Source organism: Tauraco erythrolophus, chromosome 1, assembly GCF_009769465.1.
Source record: "Tauraco erythrolophus isolate bTauEry1 chromosome 1, bTauEry1.pri, whole genome shotgun sequence".
Classification (NCBI taxonomy): Eukaryota; Metazoa; Chordata; class Aves; order Musophagiformes; family Musophagidae; genus Tauraco; species Tauraco erythrolophus.
In genome coordinates this window covers 39034661-39055614 of record NC_141465.1, presented here as the reverse complement: position 1 = coordinate 39055614, position 20954 = coordinate 39034661, and the positions used below count along the sequence as shown (strand labels likewise).

Here is a 20954-nt window from a genome sequence, read left to right as displayed (position 1 = left end):
TTAAAATAACATTCAAAGAAAGCTTAAGAGGGAAAAAAATGTAGTACGACTATATCAACCTACAGATTTTATTAATTCACTTTCTTCCATTCAGATAATTTGGAAATTGGTCATTTAGTCTGCTAACTTTCAAAACAATGTCTACAGTGACATCTACAGCTGGGATATTGCAATTAGCTCAATACATTCCACACCCAAACCCTACAATTTGTGCACTGCTTTTGCCAAACAAAACTTGTCTGTTGGTTTACACTACTTTAGACTGACACATTAAAAATTCCTGTTCACTCAAGTAACTAAATGGGTTTATTTCTAAGGATGACATTTAATAAAAACAGTGATTTTAAAGTTTTCAGAGTCTGGATAAGCTGCAAAATAAATTCCCGTTTTAACGCTCAGTAAAATGGGACTTTCTCAGAGGCCCTTAAAACTGACAATGTTTTTTGTTCAAGAACATGGCTCAATAAAAACAGACGCAGCTTTGAGAAAGACACAGCAACATAAAGATGACGTTCATTCTGAAATTCTCATGTGGTATCAAAAGTGCACAGTTAAAAGAACCTAGAACCTTCAAGACAGATCAAGATGAGAAATTCTACCAGCAATTAAGAGGCCATCTTTAGAACTTGCTGTGTGAAATGACTTAAAAAACACCAAACTTTTTTTTTTTTAAAAGCCTATTATATGCAATAACTTTCTGTGGTTTAGAAGGAAAGGAAACAGAGGCTACAAAGGTCTGCAATTTGTGCGTATGCAAGACTGAATGACTCCTTAAACGAAAATCATCACTTCAGTGTCTGTACTATCTTCCCTCACAGATCACCTGTAAGAGTTTGAGAGAAGGTAAGCTCTGCTTCAATCTTCTCCCTTCACTAAAACCCAAGATTCACTTCTCAAACTGCATCAATAGAGCTCGTCAGCATTTTCATTAATTCCTATAGTGCTTGACTCACTTCCGATAAAAGCGAACTCTTAGAGAAGGCAAGCGAGAATAACTATCTTAGATAGCAACATTAACGAAGTATGTATATATCCAAATTGAAGAAAGTCTAACTCACTTAGGTTAAAATTCCCAATTGATTATATTACAGTACTTTGGTATAAACTAGTGCCACAAATATCCATAGAAATAGTACAAAATTAATCCATCATAATTGGGAAGTCATGGCAGTCCAACGAAGTTCCCACCAACTGGAAAAGGGGAAACATAACCCCCATTTTTAAGAAGGGAAAAAAGGAAGACCCGGGGAACTACAGGCCCGTCAGTCTCACCTCTGTGCCTGGCAAGATCATGGAGCATCCTCCTGGCAACTATGCTAAGGCACATGGAAAATAAGGAGGCAACTGGTGACACCCAAGAGCAACTCATGTCATCCACCTGGACTCATGCAAAGCATTTGACACTGTCCCGCATGACATCCTTGTCTCTAAATTGGAGAGACATGGATCTGAATGATGGACCACTCAGTGGACAAGGAATTGGCTGGATGGTCACACTCAAAGAGTCACGGTCAACAGCTTGATGTCCAAGTGGAGGCAAATGATGGGTGGTGTTCCTCAGGAGTCAGTATCAGAACGGGTGCTGTTTAGCATCTTTGTTGGCAACATGGACAGTGGGATTGAGTGCACCAGCAGCAAGGCTGCTGACAACACCAAGCTGTGTGGTGTGATTGATGTGCTGGAGGGAAGGGATGCCATCCAGAGGGACCCTGACAGGCTGGAGAGGAGGATCTCTGTGAACAGCATGAAGTTCAACAAGGCCAAGTGCAAGGTCCTGCACGTGGGTCGCGGCAATCCCAAGCACAAGTACAGGCTGGGCGGAGAATGGATTGAGAGCAGTCCTGAGGAAAAGGACTTGGGGGCACTGGTTGATGAGAAACTCAACATGAGCTGGCAATGTGCCCTTGCAGTCCAAAAAGCCAACCGTATCCTGGGCTGCATCCAAAGAAGTGTGGCCAGCAGGCTGAGGGAGTTGATTCTGCATTCAGCTCTGGGTAACTCAACAGAAGAAGGACATGGGCCTACTTGTGCGGGTCCAGAGGAGGGCCATGAAGATTAACCAAAGGCTGGAGCCCCTCTGCTATGAAGACAAGCTGAAAGAGTTGGGGTTGTTCAGTCTGGAGAAGAGAAGCCTCCGGGAACCTTCTAGCAGCCTTCCAGTACCAAAAGGGGGTCTACAGGAAAGCTGGAGGGGGACTTTTTACAAGGACGTGTAGTGACAGGACAAGAGGCAATGGCTTTAAACCGAAAGAGGATAGATTTCGACTAGATCTAAGACAGAAATTCTTCACTCTGAGGGTGGTGAGGCACTGGAACAGGTTGCCCAGAAAAGTTGTGGCTGCCCTATCCCTGGAAGTGTCCAAGGCCAGGTAGGATGGGGCTTTGGGCAACCTGGTCTACTGGAAGGTGTCCCTGCCCATAGCAGGGGGGTTGGAACTAGATGATTTTTAAGGTCTCTCCCAATCGAAACCATTATATGATTGTATGAAAATTCACCAGATCAAAAGTATCTACATACACTGTTCTTAAACACTGTATTTCTCCTCCCAAGCTTGTTTGTATTATAGAAGTTTTCATAATAACAAATGTTCAAGACTGCTTGCAAAAAGTAGATAATACTACCAATATTGTAGCATATAACCACACATATTTCTCTGAACTCTTATTTTGGATGAAGACTGTCATTATTCTGTCAAAATGATGTCGTTAATCTACCAATTCTGGTTTAATTTATGTAATTAATTTATACACACATTTTCCTAACAAGAAAAAAAAGCAAGCAGATTTCATATGAATATCCAAAAAATAGAAATTGAACTGACTTTTAAAGTAAGTTGCAATCAAATGCATATGCAGTCTGTGAATAAAGGCCTTCTAAATGTTCTAAATTGATGGAATTAGAGATGGGCTTTAATCTTACATGACACAGTAATATTAAACACACAATCAGCAAATACAGCTTCCCCCTTCCTCTAAACTATATAAATCAAAATTCTGTAGTGTCCTGGTTTTAGCTGGGACAGAGTTAGCTCTTTTTAGCAGCTAGAAGAGCTCCGTGTTTTGGTTTTACTCAGGCTCACTCTGAGAAGAATGCTGACAGTGCACTGATGTTTATAGTTGGCACTGAGGTCTCAAGGACTTTTCAGCTTGTCGTGTTCTTGCCAGTGTGCAGGAGCACAACAGGATACGGGGGAGCATGGCCGGGACAAGGGGTCCACGACTCTCCTTATGATTTGTACTTAGACTTAGGATTGAGGGCCAAACTGGCCCATTAGTATTCCATATCATGCAGCGTCATGCCCAGTATAAAAGTGAGGGACAGCCAGAAAGAAGGGCCTTTGCTCTTCCAGGACTCTCCCTTTTGGACTCTCAGAGTGCTCTCTCTGTCTCGCTCTCTATTTTCAGGCGTTTTGCTCCTCCGGGATTGCGATATTGGGACTTATCTGTTTCGGGATTGTTAGTTTGGGACGAGACAGGCCTCGGTCAAGGGGTGGTGAGCAATTACACCGTACATCACTCGTTCGTGTGTATTTATCCTTGTACATATCTGTACATATATATATTAGTAGCTGTAGTAGTAAATTGTTCTTATCTCAACCCATGGGTCTCTTTCCCTTTTCTTCTTTAATTCCCTTCCTCATCCCTGGGGGTGGGGGAGGATGAGTGAGCGGCTGTGAGGAGTTTAGCTGCTGGAGCGGCATAAACCACAACATGTAGTTTGTGTTATTGTGGTGGAGAAAAAAAAAGAATTAAAACCCCTTACCTTCACATCCCTGTGAATTATATTATTATCATGACAGTAACGTAGAGCTTCCAATATCTGTCTCATGTAATGACTGAAAAAAAAATAAAGACATCATACATGACAAACCTGCAGGAAAAATTACTATACACATATAATAAACTAAGTTTTAAAAGTCTAACTATATAAAACTAATCAACCAACTTAACCTTAAATATACAGAGTTCAGTAGAATGGAGTTTGTGTTTATAATAATGAATGATAAAATCTAAAGTTTGAGGATTATTCTGATTGAAGCCACAGAAAATTAGAAAAGAAAAATTTTCCATTTTGTTTCAAACGTTCAATAATTCTGCTTCATATGACAAAGAATTCAGGATCCCTCATTTTTTTTTTAATAACAAAACACAGAAAGGAAAAAGAGTGAGTATCAGTGCCTGATTTATCTAGAACCAAGATCTTGGCTTGCTTGATGCAGATTGAAGATTAACTTCTTTCTCCTGTGTCCAAAGGATCCCCTAACAGATTACTGACCATAGCAGAAAGCCAGAAAGCCAACATCACCCTGTGCTGCATCAGGCAAAGCATTACTAATGGGCTAAGGGAGGTAATCTTTGTCCTCTGGAGGTTCCAGCTGGTTATAGGGAAACATTATCCCTAGGACCATAATTATGAACCAGATCAAGTTGCCCAGGGAGGTTGCAGAATCTCCATCCTTGGAGGTTTTCTAGACCCCCACTGGACAAGGCCTTGAGCAACATGATCCAAATGCAATGTTGACCTTGCCTTGAGCAGGAGGTTGAAACAAAGAACTCTCGATGTCTCTTTCAACCTGGTTTCTACAACGCTAAAAAAAATCTACAGTGTCAAGAAAAGCAAAGGATCTCATGGGCTTTGAGCTCAATTATCACATCACTAGGCATTGGGTTTTGTGGTCCTTCTGCAATTATATAGACTCTTTGATTTTAGTTTACTTTGTAAGTGAAAAAGTTGAAGTGACCATAAATAAAGTGATATATAAAAAAGAAAAAAAAACAAAACTACATCTAGCAAGACCAATAAATCTCACACCTGTCAGGCAAGTCACCTAATGCCATCGTATGAGAGATACATAAAAGGCAAAGACAGAGAACTAAGTATTGGATGTGAAATATTACTTTATTAAATAATTCCATCCAAATATACAACTAGTAAATGACAAAGTGCTCCAAAATCCTACTTTTATTATGCTACTTATGGTAATAAACATTCAGACTGTGGAAACAGGATTATTTATAGTATTCCAACTTTCACCTATCAGATTGTAGAACAGTATATTTCATTATTTTCCATTTATCCTGTGAGATTAATTAACATTATAATACATACCTGGCTACAGCCTCACTGTACACAAATCCAGCATCTGCTCTCTTCACAATTTCAAAACACAGATCTGCTCCATCCATACTGCAGGTAAAAAGAGGAAAAAATGCTTAAGACAGGTAACTACAATCAATTACATAAAAATGCTCCTCCAAAAATATAAAAATCTATTCACTCCACTTATATAAATCTTACATAAAATACTCCGGATACACGTACAATGCATTACTAAATAAAATAGCATTTAAAAGGTAATCTGATAGAATATGGCTTGCCACAGGTTAAATGTTTCGTACTCCTCAGGTCATACAACAGTTCTCTCAAAACATTAGCAAAACCAAATATTTCTTCTATTGCTTAAAGTGCCCATTGAACAAGCTGTGCAAGACAGGCCATACAAGAAGGCTTTGCAAGTTAACAATTAATGCATGACATTACATTAAGTGTGTTCTTAAAAGTATTACAAGCGCATCTCTATAATAAAGACTATAGTTATAAAAAAATCTTACTCAAACTGAATTTTAAATTAAGACTTCAAAAAATACTCTAGAAATGTAGCATAGTCTTTCCAATTAACATTCTCATAAAAATAACTGAGGAGCCAAGAAGATACTTTACACCTCACAGCCTCTCTGAAGGCACCTGAAAACAGTGACAGCACACATCATACTGTATCACCAGCTCTGACACTTTGTTATTTTTCTCCCTAATTGTCTGTAGTCTTTCTACAGATAACCTAACTTCCCACAATGAGTAGTATAGCACTTTTAGATACATGTATATTAACAGTTCTTAGGCTAAAATTAGACTACCATTTGTCTAAAACCAAAGCAGCTGGGTGCATTGTAACTGCCCTTCTTTTCTTTCTCCTGTAAGTAACCCAAGGCAGACTTACACCTAAAAAATGTTCATTGCTTGATGGGTCAAGAAGAGAGTGACAAGAGTTAACAGGAACAATAAAAATCACACAGTATAATTCATGCTTAATAAGGCACTTGCAAAAATATTGTTTGTAACATGTCATTTTCAGCCTTCACACTTTTTCTTTTTCCTCCCCACCAAAGACTCAAGGGGTGAAAAAAAAAAAAGCAGAATTTGCAAGGTATCTAGAAAGCCACCATTATCAGGGACATTTTGGTAAGCTATCCAGGATGTCAGTATAAAATCACTTTTGCTTTGTTACATACCTGCAGTGCAAACCTCCTGCTTAAGGAGTCACAAGCATGTGCAGAAGCTTTAATTCTCAAATAACTCCAAGCAAAATACACTATCATGTGGATAGAGCCATGATGGCCATAAGAGAGACTGGTGACCAAAAGCAACGCACATTTATTTAAGTAGGTGTGTGGGAAAACAACTGAAATTGGGGAAAATGGAGAAATCATTATAATACCAAAACACACCTCCATCTCTAAAGCTACCTGCCTCCGGGCTGCAACCACCCCTCACTGAGCAGGCGCCCTGAATTTCTTCTTGCCTATACCTTTAAATCAAAGCGAGAAAAGTTTACACCAATCCTAATAGAGGTATGTATGACTATAGTCACTCAAGCTCCACCTGAAAGTAAAGAAATGGTATAAAATGGCGAAAGACAAAGGGGATGTTAGGGAGAAGACGCCCATCGAAACGTCTGTGATCAGTCGACTGGCTGAACGTCTCCTCTCCTCCTGACTAGGGACGCCTATTGGGTAAGAGCTCTGTGTTACACGCGCTTAGTTACTAACACCTTGCTAGCTACTTAGTATTATCACTGCAGTATTTTAATCAAAGTTGCTTTCGTAGTCAGTCACTATCACCGGCTATCTTCGAATCTGTATCCTGTCACAAATAAAACTATATATATGTTTCCAGAAACTTTTGAATTATTATAAGGAATTTGGCCCATAGTACTACTAGTGTCGGTCCCTAATAAGGGAACGAACCACCCTGCGATTCACCGGGCTGCCAAGGGAAGGCAGGGGGAGTCGGACCCAAGGGTCTTGTCTGACTTGAGAAACTGGTATATTGGTCAAATTACCTCCTGTTTGTCTATTAGCGTTGTGTCCCACAATAAGCCAGATGAACAACCCTCCGATTCACTGGCCTGCCAAGGGAAGGCAGGGGGATTTGGACCCAAGGGTCTTGCCTGACTTGGGACACTGGTAGACCGGTCTTTTGATCTCAAAACGTGACAAGGTGGAAAAAAATCTCCTGGCCAGTTATTTCAGCACCTGGTGCCATCTTTGGATTTAAAAAGCCCCACAAATCAATAATCCATATTGCCAAACCATGACTGTTCATCACTGCTTCAATATATTCCTCTGTAGTTTTTTTCCCCAGCAGTTTTTCTGTCTCGCTCCATTTCATACAGCTAGTCTGTCTGCATAGCCAAATATCACTCAGACAGAGAATATACTGTGCTGCACTAACACATAGCACTGTACAGCAGCAACGGGGTCAGGTTCAATGAGAACAGTGGAAACGTGGATTTCGCTAGCTCGCTGGAAACAAACCCTCATGTCAATCTTCCCTTCAACACTTCCTCCCAACAATTTATTTCAGCTAGATGGGAAACAAAACTGAAACCTGAGCACCACCAAGCACTGTAGAACATACAAGTGTATGATTAACTACCAAAAGTTAGGAGGCGTCATTCTCATGAAGCAGCAGAACCCTTTACAAGACTAATTTCACTCTGACTTGTTATTTCATAGATTTCATAGATTTCTAGGTTGGAAAAGACCTTAGAGATCATCGAGTCCAACCATCCCTAATCCCCATTAAACCATATCCCCAAGTAGATCATCCACCCTATTCTTAAACACATCCAGGGATGGGGACTCAACCACCTCCCTGGGCAGCCTATTCCAGTGGCTGACAACCCTTTCAGAGAAGAAATACTTCCTAACATCCAACCTGAATCTCCCCTGACTAAGCTTATACCCATTTCCTCTTGTTCTATCACCCAACACTAATGTAAAGAGCCCTTCCCCCACCTCCCCACGATCTTTTCTCAAGTATTTGTAGGCTGTAATCAGGTCTCCCCTCAGCCTCCTCTTCTCCAGGCTAAACAGCCCCAACTCCCTCAGCCGCTCCTCATAAGTTTTATTTTCCAGCCCCTTGACCAGTTTAGTCGCCCTTCTTTGGACTCGCTCCAGGAGCTCAATATCTCTCTTAAAGCGAGGGGCCCAAAACTGGACACAATATTCCAGGTGCGGCCTCACCAGTGCCGAGTACAGGGGCAGGATCACTTCCCTGCTCCTGCTGGTCACACTATTCTTGATACATGCCAGTATCCCATTGGCCTTTTTGGCCACCTGGGCACACTGCTGGCTCATATCAAGCCGGTAGTCAACCAACACCCCCAGGTCCTTTTCCGCCAGGCAGCTCTCCAGCCACTCCTCCCCGAGCCTATAGCGATGCTTGGGGTTTTTATACCCCAAGTGAAGGACTCTGCACTTGGCCTTATTAAAGCTTGTTATAAACTACAGATGAATAAAGATCCAGAGGCACTCAAGATTTTTAGCAGTATCAGTAGTCGCTGAGACACTGAGCCAAGAGTGTCATTCCTTTACACTAACACTTCTATTAAGGTGTTTATTATCAGAATGATCTTTAACGTGTATTCCTACCTCCCATTCATATATATCAGCATTTTTCACTTACGTTTTGTAACAGTAAGTGGCAGTTTGAACTTTTTTTTGCAAATGTTTTGCAATTAGTTTAAATAATGTTGATTAAATTGCCACAGACCGTGAGCAGTAATGTTTGAAAGTTTTATTCCATTAAGATGAACCCTGTTGATCTCAAAAGCACAAGTATGTGGCAGGTGTATTTTAATCTCTGACTTCAACTGACTACTTTTTCAAGGCAAAAATATTAAGAGTAGATTTTTCTTCATGTATAAACAGAGCTTATATCATCCCAATGATCTGAAAATCTTATGAGACTTCTATGTAGCTGAGGCTGCAAAAGCAAGTGTCAGCCTCAGTTACAAGAAAACCCAGAAAATTCAGCGCACTAGCAGACTAAAAACTCAGCAATATCACAACCACTTAAAAGATGATTTTGCAGAAACTCAAAGGCTTATGTGATGTAAGAGCACTAAAGTTTTGAGATATCAATGAAATGAAAGTTCTGGAAGTCTCAAGGTTTTGTAAGGACTATCAACATTAAGCATGTGAAAACTGTAAAAACAACAACAGAAAAAGTCTTAATTTAAGACTAAAATAAACAACACAGAGATATATACATGCCGAAGACATATGTGGAAGATGCAAAAAAAGCTGGTAAAATTACAGTATACTCATAATGGGAGAGATAATCATCTGAGAACCAGTGGAGGGCACTCACAGAAGCTGCATAGAACCGACTGGGACAGTTCACGGTATTTACATTGAAAACACCAGCTAAAGCAACTCCAAACTACATCTGAATTGTTTTGGGTATCAGTACGAATTATGTCCTTCAATTGCCATGTTCTACTATTTATTTTTCCATATTTTTAGCAGAACTGTGCCTGGATCTTAGCCCTTTGGATAAACATTTCCTTCCATAGGTCTGATCAGTGCTGTGCACCTTGAAAATCCTTTTACTGTTCTGCGTAAAACCGATGGTAAAATTCAGTCTGTCCAGAAAGTTTACTACTGAGTAATATTCAGTGCAGAAATCTGTTCTGAGGCTAACAAGTAGCTCTGAAGAATAGATAGTATACTCCAGAAGAGATCTACATTTTAATATGATAAGTATGATAGTTTTGAATTTACAGATGACCTAATAAGTGTACATATAAGTGGCCTATAACTTAATATATTGATACAGAATCAGAAAGTTCAAGAAGAACTGCTTTAGGGAACTGAATTCTTACTTAAAAACAAAAAAAGACTTGGCATATTGCTGGTAACTGAGTTTATTTGTACCATGTATGTTAAAGGTCTGTGTGCAATGGCATTTTTTCCTTCAGTTGGACATTTTTTATATACTTGCCATCTTCACTTACTACAAATAAACTGCCATAAATTAACTTTAAAAATACAGTATTTAACTCTTCTCGAAGCTCTATTGTTGCAGCCAAAGTGTTAACAGTAAGGAATGTGTATCAGCGAATACAAAAAGAACACTGTCCTTGAGATAAGAAGGTAGGTTGAAGCTGTGAAAAACACACTGTCCCTGGGAAAAAAGAACAAGAAGGATGAAACTATGAAAAACAAGATTCTGAGCAAAACATACTAACTGCAAAAATATTAAAATATTGTAACAAATATAAAAATCTGTATCCAATCACAGTGTGTATCATACTCGTGCTTGTCGCGTGAACAGTAGTGTTAGACCAATTAGCTTGCTAAGTACAGCGCATGAAAGCGTGCACAGAACCGAGCTATGCTATAAAAAGAGCAGTATCACAGAATAAAGCGGAAGCCTTTTTACTCATCATATTGATGCGTCTTGCTTCCCCGTCCTCGGCCGCAACATCTGGTGACCCCGACGTGATCAAGAGGGTTTTCAACGACCACAACGCGGACGAGAGAGAGGACGGCCATCCCGGCGCCCAAGAGAGGCGGATAGCCCGAGAGAGGCGGATAGCCCGAGAGAGGCGGAATAGCCCGAGAGGCGGACGACCCGAGAGAGGCGGAATCGTAGCGCTACGGACTGACCGGTGAGTCAGGCAGACCAAGGTCTGGTTCGGGATGGGGAATGCTTCAATGACAGCCTGGGAATGAGATGATGGAACGGGATGTTGCATTGTCGTTGTTGAAAAGCTTCTTAGAGGAGCGTGGACTAAAACTTAGAAAAAGATATTGGCCCCTGATTGCAGGGGGGTTTGCAAAAGAAGTAAGCGACTGAAAAAAAAAAAACAAAAAAAAAAAAACAAAAAAAAAAAAAAAAAAAAAAAAAAAAACCCCAAAAAAAAAAACACAAAAAAGCAACAACTGCCTCAACAGAAGGAGGTAAGCGACTGGGACAAAGTGCTAGAGAAACCAGCACTACTAACAGTTCTAACTTGATAAAACTCCCAGTACTCCTGGTTTGGGTATCAGCCCATGTACCGGAGGCAAGCTCTTCAAATATATACCTGACAAGGACTTGGGACACTATAGACGTTAAATTTTGGCGTGCAGCCACCTGTGGGGATGCTGCTGGCCTGGAAAAGTCATCATCGAATGCTTTTGATCCAGGACCCCGAACGAAAGACAGACTTATTTCTTTCCCCCTCTTCCAACGCAGTCGGTACACCGGCACCCTCGCGCCGCGCCGCCCACCGCGCCCGGCGGCGCCCCGGGAACGCCGCTGCTGCTGCCGGCCGGGGCCGCGGGCGGCGTTTGCCTCGGCGCTGCCGCTCGTGTGCAGGAACGAACCGCGGCTGGAAAGGACGGAGACGCGCGGCGGGCCCCGCTGCGCCGGTTCGTTCGCGGCTGATGGTCCCCTCGGCGGGAGGGGGCGGCGGCGGTTACGGAGCGCGAGCGGCCGGAGCTGCGGCAACAACAACAAGAGCAACAACAACAAGGGGGGGGGCGGCACAGGGCTGCTGGGTCGTCATCGCCACCCCGCCCGGCTGAGGCGAGGGAGGGCTGACCCCCCCCCCCCCCCCCCGCCGCTGCTGAACCCCCCCGAGAGACAGCACATCGTAACTTGGATCGTCTCGATCGGCATCGCGGGAAATAACTAATCCTCTTTTGTTCCAGCAATTTCAACAGTTAATATCAGTGTTGCAAAACCGTAAACATGCACATTCCATTGTACATCTGCGAGCGCACACCACGCTTCCAGGGCCTATAGCAGAAGGGAACAGGCGAGCTGAGCCTCTCACGAGTGCAGCTCTGGTACCAAACTCGTTAATACAGGCAAAATCTTGCAGGACTTCTACCATCAGGATACTGACGCTATTAAGTGACAATTTGGTTTAACACGACAATAAGCCCGCTCAATCGTACAATTGTGTACTAGCTGTTAAAATATGATCATGCCACCAATGAATGGTGTTAATCCTCGTGGTTTACGCTCGCAGGAACTTTGGCATACACTTCTTATCAGACATGTGTTTTTGTCATCATAAGGTATTGAGCATGTTACTGGTATTCCGTACAATCCTACTGGGCAACCGATCATAGAATGCGCACATGGTACTTTGGAGAATATGCTTTTGAAACAAGAAAGAGGAATGATGGGGAAATCTCCCAATGAAACAATAGCTAAGGTGTTATAGGTGTTAAATCTCTTAAATCGAGAGCTAAACATTTTGGGATGAATAAAATGTCACTCATGTCAAAATTAGGCACAGGCAGGGTTACAGCAAGTGGCTTTCCAACAGCTGACTGAATTGGCTACGAGAGCATTAAGACGTGTCCCTGATTTTTGGGACAGGGGAGGCTTCCTTTGCTTCCATTCGGCAGGGAGCACAGGAACCTTATGAGCATTTCTTTGATCAGCTACAAATGGCAGTTCAGAGATAAACAGAAAATCCGGCTACTGCAGATGTGTTGGTATTCCAGTTGGCCATTGAAAATGCTAACACAGACTGTCAATAAGCTCTTGATCTTATCAGAAATCGGGCAAAAACGATTGCAGATTTAGTAAAGGCGTGTCACAATGTGGGCTCGAAACACTATAAAGCAAAATTTTGGGAACCAGCTAAAATCATTGCAGCTTCAATATTTGCACCAGGAGTTGGAGTGGCACAGGTGTTAACTACACTGAATAAGTTGGGTTGTTAGCTTGCAAAACAAACTAATGCTACAGCTTCTGCTTTATCAATGCTCTTAATTGACAGGATGGTTAAAATCTTTAATAAAGCAGACATTATATTGCTAGTAGTTCTTTTATGCATAGTAATAATCATCCCCTGCCTATTGTCACGCTCCCAGCAGACGGTACAGAGTACGGTTAATCAAGTAATGATCACAGAAAAACAAAAAAGGGGGGAGTTGTTGTGGCATCATACACACAGCTACAGTTGAGGTTTGACCTTGATGATTTAAGCCTGTGCTCTTTTCTGAAGTTGGAAAACACCGATAAAGAGGATGAGAAAGAAAAGGGAGTGTGAACAGCTGGTGCAGGGAGTGTGAGAAGTTGACATGAGGAGTTTGGGAAGTTGATATAGAGTGTGTGAGAAAATGATGTTTAGTTTAGCAAGTAAAAAATAGCTCCTTTTTAGGCATAGCCAATAGTAAAATTAAAATAGGTGCGTGCACTATTGTTTGTAATCAATCACAGTTGGGTGAGGGCCGCATAGACACATCGTGGCCAGAGTAATAATCTATAAAAGCTGCGTGTATAACAACAATAAAGGTCACTCTGCTATCACAAAAAAAAAAAAAAAAAAAAAATTTTGGACACAGACAGTCACAGCTGCACAGCCTCCTTTAACAGTAATCATTAATGGGGAGGCTTTTCTGGCCTAGTTGACACAGGGGCTGATGTATCTATAGTGAAAAATCCTGACTGGCCACCCTCTCGGCCTCTGGTACAAGCCCTGGCAGCTGTGATCGGAGTAGGTGGAACACAGATCCCACAGCAGAGTGCACAGACCTTGTTAGTAGTAGGCCCAGGTAACAAACAAGCTGTTTTGAAACCATATGTTTTTGATGTCCCATGTACATTATGAGGTCGGGATTTGTTGAATCAGTGGAATGTGAGGCTAACCTCAAATTTTTAGCACGTCACTGATGTCCAGCCCTGACTCAAGCTGGCAAGCCGGTCTGAGTTGATCAGTGGCCACTAAAAGGTGAGTGACTGGACTGAACTCAAAAATTAGTCAATGAACAGCTCAAATTAGGACATATAATTCCCTCCAATATTTGTTATCCCAAAGAAATCAGGAAAATGGAGATTTATGTTAAAAGATTTAAGAGCTATTAATACAATCATTTCACCAATGGGTGCATTACAACCGGGTGTACCAAATCCTACTATGATTCCAGAATGTTAGCATTTGATGGCGATTGATTTAAAAGATTGGGTTATTTCACCTTTTTACTTTTTTATTTATTTGCACCCTAACGATTGTCCTAGATTTGCCTTTTCAGTTCCAGTGCTTAACAATGAACGACCCACGCAACAATATCATTGGATTGTACTGCTTCAAGGTATGATGAATAGGCCTACAGTTTGTCAATTGGTAGTAGATGATGCTCTCTGTCAGGTCAGACAGTAAATCAAGCTTAGCAAATTGTACGTGCCTACCCTGACCGTCAATGTATTGTGCCTTCAAATACTCCAGCAGGAGTAAATCCAACAGGTTTATGTGCCAATGAATTATGGCAAACTGATATTACTTATATTCAATTGTCTAATCGATCTAAATATGTGCATGTAACTGTTGATATGTCTTCTGCCCTTGTTGTTGCTACTGCTCACACTGAAGAAAACCATGGGAGTACCAAAGAAAATTGGGACAAACAGTGATCCAGTATGGTGCCTTTTTTCAGGATTGGAGAGTGACTCACACTACCAGCATCCCTCATTCACCTATGGGACAAGCTGTTATTGAACAAACTCATTTAACGTTAAAACAAATGTTTGATAAACAAAAAGGGGCAGTCTTCCGTATATTTCCCCGCAAGAATCCTTGGACAAAGCCACATATGTTTTAAATTTTCTTAATTTGCCTGCTTCTAGGCAACATACTATGGCTGTGGATCACAATTTTAAACCCAGTGCCATTTTTGCAGAAAAATCAACAGCATGTTATAAGAAGCTGGACTCAACTCATGGGATGGCCCTGCGCCTCTGCTTACAGGGGGAAGAGGGTATGTTTGTGTTCTTCCCACAGGTCCATAGTGGTTACCAGCAAGAAACGTAAAGCCAACCAGGACTTTTGAAACTACAAATAGAGAAGGGGAGATCCAAGAATTAGCAGAGCAAGCAGAGATCACAGAAACACCGAATGAAGAGAATGGTTCAAATGGACAGACTTGTAATAGAAGATTTCATGTTAATATATCAACTGTTCTTATGTTTCTCATTGTTAGGTATATTACGTGTGTGAAAGTTGCTTGTATATATTGCTTGTATGTATGCTTTGTGTCTTTTCTCCGATCGGAAAGTGTATGGATTCCACCCGTAGCTACTGGAAGGAAAAGAATTAACTGGTACCAAATTAATGACAAAGAATTACTAACGGGATTTAGTTGTAAGCACGTAACTTTGAAAAGAGAAGCTAGGAGGATTGTTATTGAACAACATGTTGCGATTCGCAAAAACCGCTGTTAGCCGGCAGAGCATATACTGGGCAGCCTTGTTGCACGCACTGGCCACGCGTGCGGCAACGCCGTGTCAGTACCTTTGTCGTAGACTCTGCTGAGGGTAAAAAGAGATGGCTCAGAGCGGAGCTGAGGGAGGCTGCAGAGCACACTGTATGGATAAACAGGGGACGCCCTGAAGGTGCCGTGCCTGCCTCCCTTCTCCACAATGACCCTGCCGATTGACACCCTCCTGCTCAGCGAAATCTTGGATATAGTGGAAATAGTAAGGCCCTCGGAAAGGGAAGTAGTATACTAGAAACTGCTTTTGCAAAGCTGTACCAAAACAATATGCTAGTAACTGAAATTGCCAGTCTCCTACACAGAGTTTTATTCGTGCAAGAAAAAAAAAAGGGGCAACGCTGTCACTGATCGATCACACAAATTTTTTCACCAATCTGCTCGACCTCTTCAGAAAGAGTTTGCACTGTCGCGAGCACAAGCCCGTGCCATCGTCGCTGCAAGGCACCAACCCTCGAGGATTGCAACCAAGAGGAGTGTGGCAAACTGATGTAACTGAGTTTCCCGCCTTTGGTCGACTGCGCCATATCCACGTCACCGTGGACACTTGCAGCAGAGCTGTATGGGCGACACCAGCGCCTTCTACCGCCTTCCGATGTGTGAAACAACATTGGCTTTCAGCATTTGCTGCCCTTGGCTTACCACAAGTCATCAAAACAGACAATGCTCCTGCATACGCAGGAACAGCATGTGCTGCATTTTTAGCAGATTGGGGAATTGAACATAGAAAAGGTGTTCCGTACAACAGTACGGGTCAGGCTATTATTGAACGGTGCCACCAAGATGTAAAGCGACTCGCTGCCATTTTGAAAAAAGAGGGGGAGGTGTCCCCCAACGCGCGAACTGAAAGGCGAAGGCGGAGGCAATCCAGGAGTTCCCAAAGACTCGGACCTCTCTGCAGAAGAATAGAAGAACTGTTAAATCTTCCAAAGAACATATTAGATGACTCTGATCCAGACGAGATAGATTTTGCCTTTATCCGTAGTTTGATACGTACACGCAAAGCTGCAAAATTATACCCGCTAACGCACTGTAGGTGTAGATGTAGAAGGTTACAGGTTATAACTATAGAGTGTGGAGGTTGTAGTCGCATATGTCATGAATCGCAACGTGACGCAGTGCAAGGCTGTGCAGATTGTAGACGCGCTTTAGATATTAACCCATACCAGGCGCTTGCTGCTTGGCTTAGAATAGAGAACGCTTCACGACAAAGGTTAACTGCGTTGTTTGAAAGTGCAGAAGAAGCTATATTAGCACACGCAGCCTTTAGGTTACAAAAACTACTGACTGTTGTAGAAGTAGCACAAAAGACACAAGTGATGGGTACCAGATATCAGAAGCAGTGTAGACGTCATGATAAGAATGGAGGAGTTTATTGGTAAGACAATATTCATAGTAACAGGAATCTTAGTTTGGTGCCAAATGACCTACGGAATCAACTCCATCAGCCCGAGAGACAACATATGGGTAACCATTGCTAACAAAACAAACCAGTCATCAATCTGCCTAGCCCTGGGTGGTATTGGAAGCCCATTCCGTACCTGTCTCATAGGAGTACCAACATGGAAAGTGGCAACCTTTAGAGGGCTGGTAAACACCACCAACCTAACATATAGCAACTTCAATACCACAACGATCTACAGAGCGACCCCTCAACAGTATGACGGAGCAGTACAATGCCGGCTTATTCATGCACTTAATGCTTCCCTCCAGTCTGATCCAGAAGAATTAGACCTGCTTGGTAGTATGCATGCAAACACTACCGCTGGGAAAATAGGAGGATGGTTTTCATTTTTGCCGTTAGACCCAAACAGCTCAAATAAAAACAGGAAACTATGGGCAACCTTAGATTCTAATCTTGACAGCGCATCGGTAATTCGCTTTCTATACTCGAGCTGCAATGGCAGCAACATTACTGAACCTCGAAGGTTGCCCGAAGGAATTTTCTTAATTTGTGGAGACAGGGCATGGAATGGCATTCCAAAACAACCAGAAGGAGGTCCTTGTTATTTAGGCCAGCTAGCCTTATTCCATCCCAATATATCCCTATTAAGAAAATGGAGTAAAAATCACACCAGGAGAAAAAGAAGCCTACATGATCTAGACTGTAGCAGTGTAGGCAATCCCACGTTTTGGAGTGAATTTGGACGAGTAGCTGCCTCCACACTTTTCCCAGGGTTAGCAGCGGCAAAAGCGCTCACCTTAGCAAAACAACTAGGTTGTTGGGCTCGCGACGAAATAAACTTAACATCCAGCATTCTAGATGAATTAACGAAAGATGTAGAAAGTGTCAATCATGCAGTATTGCAAAACAGAGCAGCGATTGACTATTTGCTTTTAGCCCATGGGCATGGTTATGAAGAGATCGAAGGAATGTGTTGTATGAATTTAACAGGTCCAGGAGAGTCAGTGCATAGAAAACTTAAACAACTAAAGGACAAACTACATGCCTTGAAAGAGGTAGATGGCATCGATGGATGGTTGACTTCCTGGGGAATAGATGGTTGGGTGAGAGATCTCATCAAAACGTGCTTGGGGCCTCTTTTGTTGTTAGGCTTTCTCTTGCTTTTTGGACCATGCTTAATGCAATGTATGACCCAACGCTTGTCAGCTATAGCGCACGCCGTTTTTGAAAAAAGAGGGGGAGATGTTGCAGCCAAAGTGTTAACAGTAAGGAATGTGTATCAGCGAATACAAAAAGAACACTGTCCTTGAGATAAGAAGGTAGGTTGAAGCTGTGAAAAACACACTGTCCCTGGGAAAAAAGAACAAGAAGGATGAAACTATGAAAAACAAGATTCTGAGCAAAACATACTAACTGCAAAAATATTAAAATATTGTAACAAATATAAAAATCTGTATCCAATCACAGTGTGTATCATACTCGTGCTTGTCGCGTGAACAGTAGTGTTAGACCAATTAGCTTGCTAAGTACAGCGCATGAAAGCGTGCACAGAACCGAGCTATGCTATAAAAAGAGCAGTATCACAGAATAAAGCGGAAGCCTTTTTACTCATCATATTGATGCGTCTTGCTTCCCCGTCCTCGGCCGCAACACTCTATGTAGCAACTTCTGAAAATTAAGACCAAAAAGTACAGAAACTTTTATTTCCTATATACTGCCCATGCATCCAGGGTTTAGTTCATTCCAGATAATTAAATGATGTTCCTGAGTTTACCTTCTCAGTATCTGTTTATTAATTTCCGTGCTTTTCATAAACTAACTCATTCCATGTAGTCACAAACCATGTACAAACTTCACTGAGTAATAATTCCTAACTCACAGTCTAGAAGATGATCTTAGGAAGAGTTAGTAATTCTAAATAGGTATGCTTGGAAACAATTATTTTACTAGTGTTTTCACAGCAATGGTCCAACATGATTATTAAATAGTATGAAAGAAAGAACATACACATCCTTAAAAAGCACTGTTTTTGGTGGTAGTAGGAAAATAGTACTGTACCTAACCTGAAATCTTTAATCCATACTCCAATTTAATGTTAAAACCTCCATATGTCAGCCAGTATCGTAAGGCGATACAAAAATACTCATTTTATAGCAATGCTGTACGAATTAGTTCATGTTTATGCAAACTCAAAAATACAAGTATATGCAATAACATTTTATAGACGTCTACAAGCTAATTTTGCTTAAAAGTGGGTCTTCTAAAGCTTTGCTAAAATAATGCAACTTGATAGCCTGTGATAATTGATGTTATAATAGATGCCGAAATTCAATGCATCAATGTCTTGATGATCTGAATTCTCAGTTGCTCTGCCAAATTTTGCTACTTACTATAAAAGAGTCAAAATTTCATCCAAGATAAAAATCTTGATTTCTAAGTCTGACCTTGTCAACAGGAAACCCTCAAAAGATTGCTCTCTGAGCATTAAACCAATTGAAGTCTCTTTTCCTATTAATTCCTGTCCATCTAATGAATGAAATCAATAAATACTAAGCAAAAGTAAGATGAAAACCTGATATCTCTTTCCTCAAACATAAGTCAGTTTTAAATTCTCTATCAATTCCTTTGACTGTAATCAGTCAATAGTTCTCAGGCTATTGGGGACAAAAGAGAAACTGTATCCAGACCAGATAATTGCCTAAACTTTGTGTCCACAAGTAACAAGGCTACGATGTACTGAATATGCATAATACATGGAAAAAAGAACAAAAAAAAATCCCCAATACAAACACAATGTAAACATGAGTTTTACGAAGTAAAAAAAATAAATCTGTCTTTATGTCAAAGAGTTTGATTTATATAATACTTGGTGGAATTTGGTTGCCTTAAGGCATTTAATACTACATTTAGTCACGTTAGGCTCCCTTCCAGTCCACAGGAAAAACCTGCACGTACAATATGCCTCAAATTAAGAGTGCAATTTTTAAACATCAGAAGTTTAAACATCCAGGATCTCTACTTTAATGACTTCTCTAAGCGTATTGTAAGGTTTTCAAAATGAATTTGAAAGTTTTTCCTTTCACTGGATATTTTGAAAGTCTGGCTCAAATTTCAAATCTAGGAGCATCTGCAACTATTTTTTTTTTTTAAGTAATCACAGCAACCTGTTCCGCTGTGAAGAATACAGATTTTAGTTTCTTTTTATTTCACTTTTAACAGTTAACATTTAAGACTTATTTTTATCTTAGATAATGCATTATGCAAGTATGAAAGAACAGAAGTACAGTAAAGCCATATAAAAGATGAAGGACTACAGGTAAGACTGCAATTAAAAATAAAACCATAAGTGAAATCCTAATATGAATAAGTAAAATAATGAAAAAAGTTTTCACTCCATAAACTAAGAAGCTGTGCTATTTCACAGTGTTGTAACAAAGCAGAATAAGTAGATAGCATTCATTTTTTCTTTTTTTCTTAACACTTCAACAAAGCTGCATGATTGAGTGTACCAACTGTCATGTAAATGCTCATCAGCTTACGCTTAACATAAGTCTAAGTAACTGCAACCATTTTAAAGTACTGCTTTCATGAATTGGAGATTTTAAAACTAAAGTGTTTTTACATGTTAGCTAGGCTAGACTGCAAAGTTATATGTATATAAGTATATGTATACAGTCTAACTGGTAAATCTAATTAAGATCAGTTCTTCTAATGTCTCAAGATACAAATCTCCCTTAGAATCACACAATCATAGAATGGTTAGGGTTGGAAGGGACCTCAAAGATCATCTAGTTCCAACGCCCCTGTCATGGGCAGGGAAACCCTCCACTACAACAGGTTGCTCAAAGCCTCATCCAACCTGGCGTTGAACAGCTCCAGGGATGGGGCATCTACAACTACTCTGGGCAACCTGTTCCAGTGCCTCACCACCCTCACAGTGAAAAATTTCTTCCTTGTATCCAATCTAAATCTCCCCTCTTTCAGTTTAAATCCATTGCCCCTTGTCCTATCACTACAGGCCCTTGTAAAAAGTCCCTCTCCGGCTTTCCTGTAGGCCCCCTCTAAGTACTGGAAGGCTGCGATAAGATCACCCTGGAGCCTTCTCTTCCACTGGATCAACAGCCCCAACTCTCTCAGCCTGTCTTCACAGCAGAGGTGCTCCAGTCCACAGATCATATTTGTGGCCCTCCTCTGTCCAGTGCACATT

The 20954-nt window shown here is 41.2% G+C and overlaps 1 protein-coding gene across 1 annotated transcript in view; it reads right to left on the bottom strand.

The window, feature by feature from the left end:
* The window catches only part of CASK (calcium/calmodulin dependent serine protein kinase), a 239321-nt gene that overhangs the window by 121625 nt on the left and 96742 nt on the right, over nt 1-20954 (bottom strand). Inside the window, 2 exon segments of the mRNA XM_086608529.1 lie at nt 3764-3836; nt 5111-5188. Of these exon segments, the coding sequence (XP_086464655.1) occupies nt 3764-3836; nt 5111-5188 (151 nt within the window).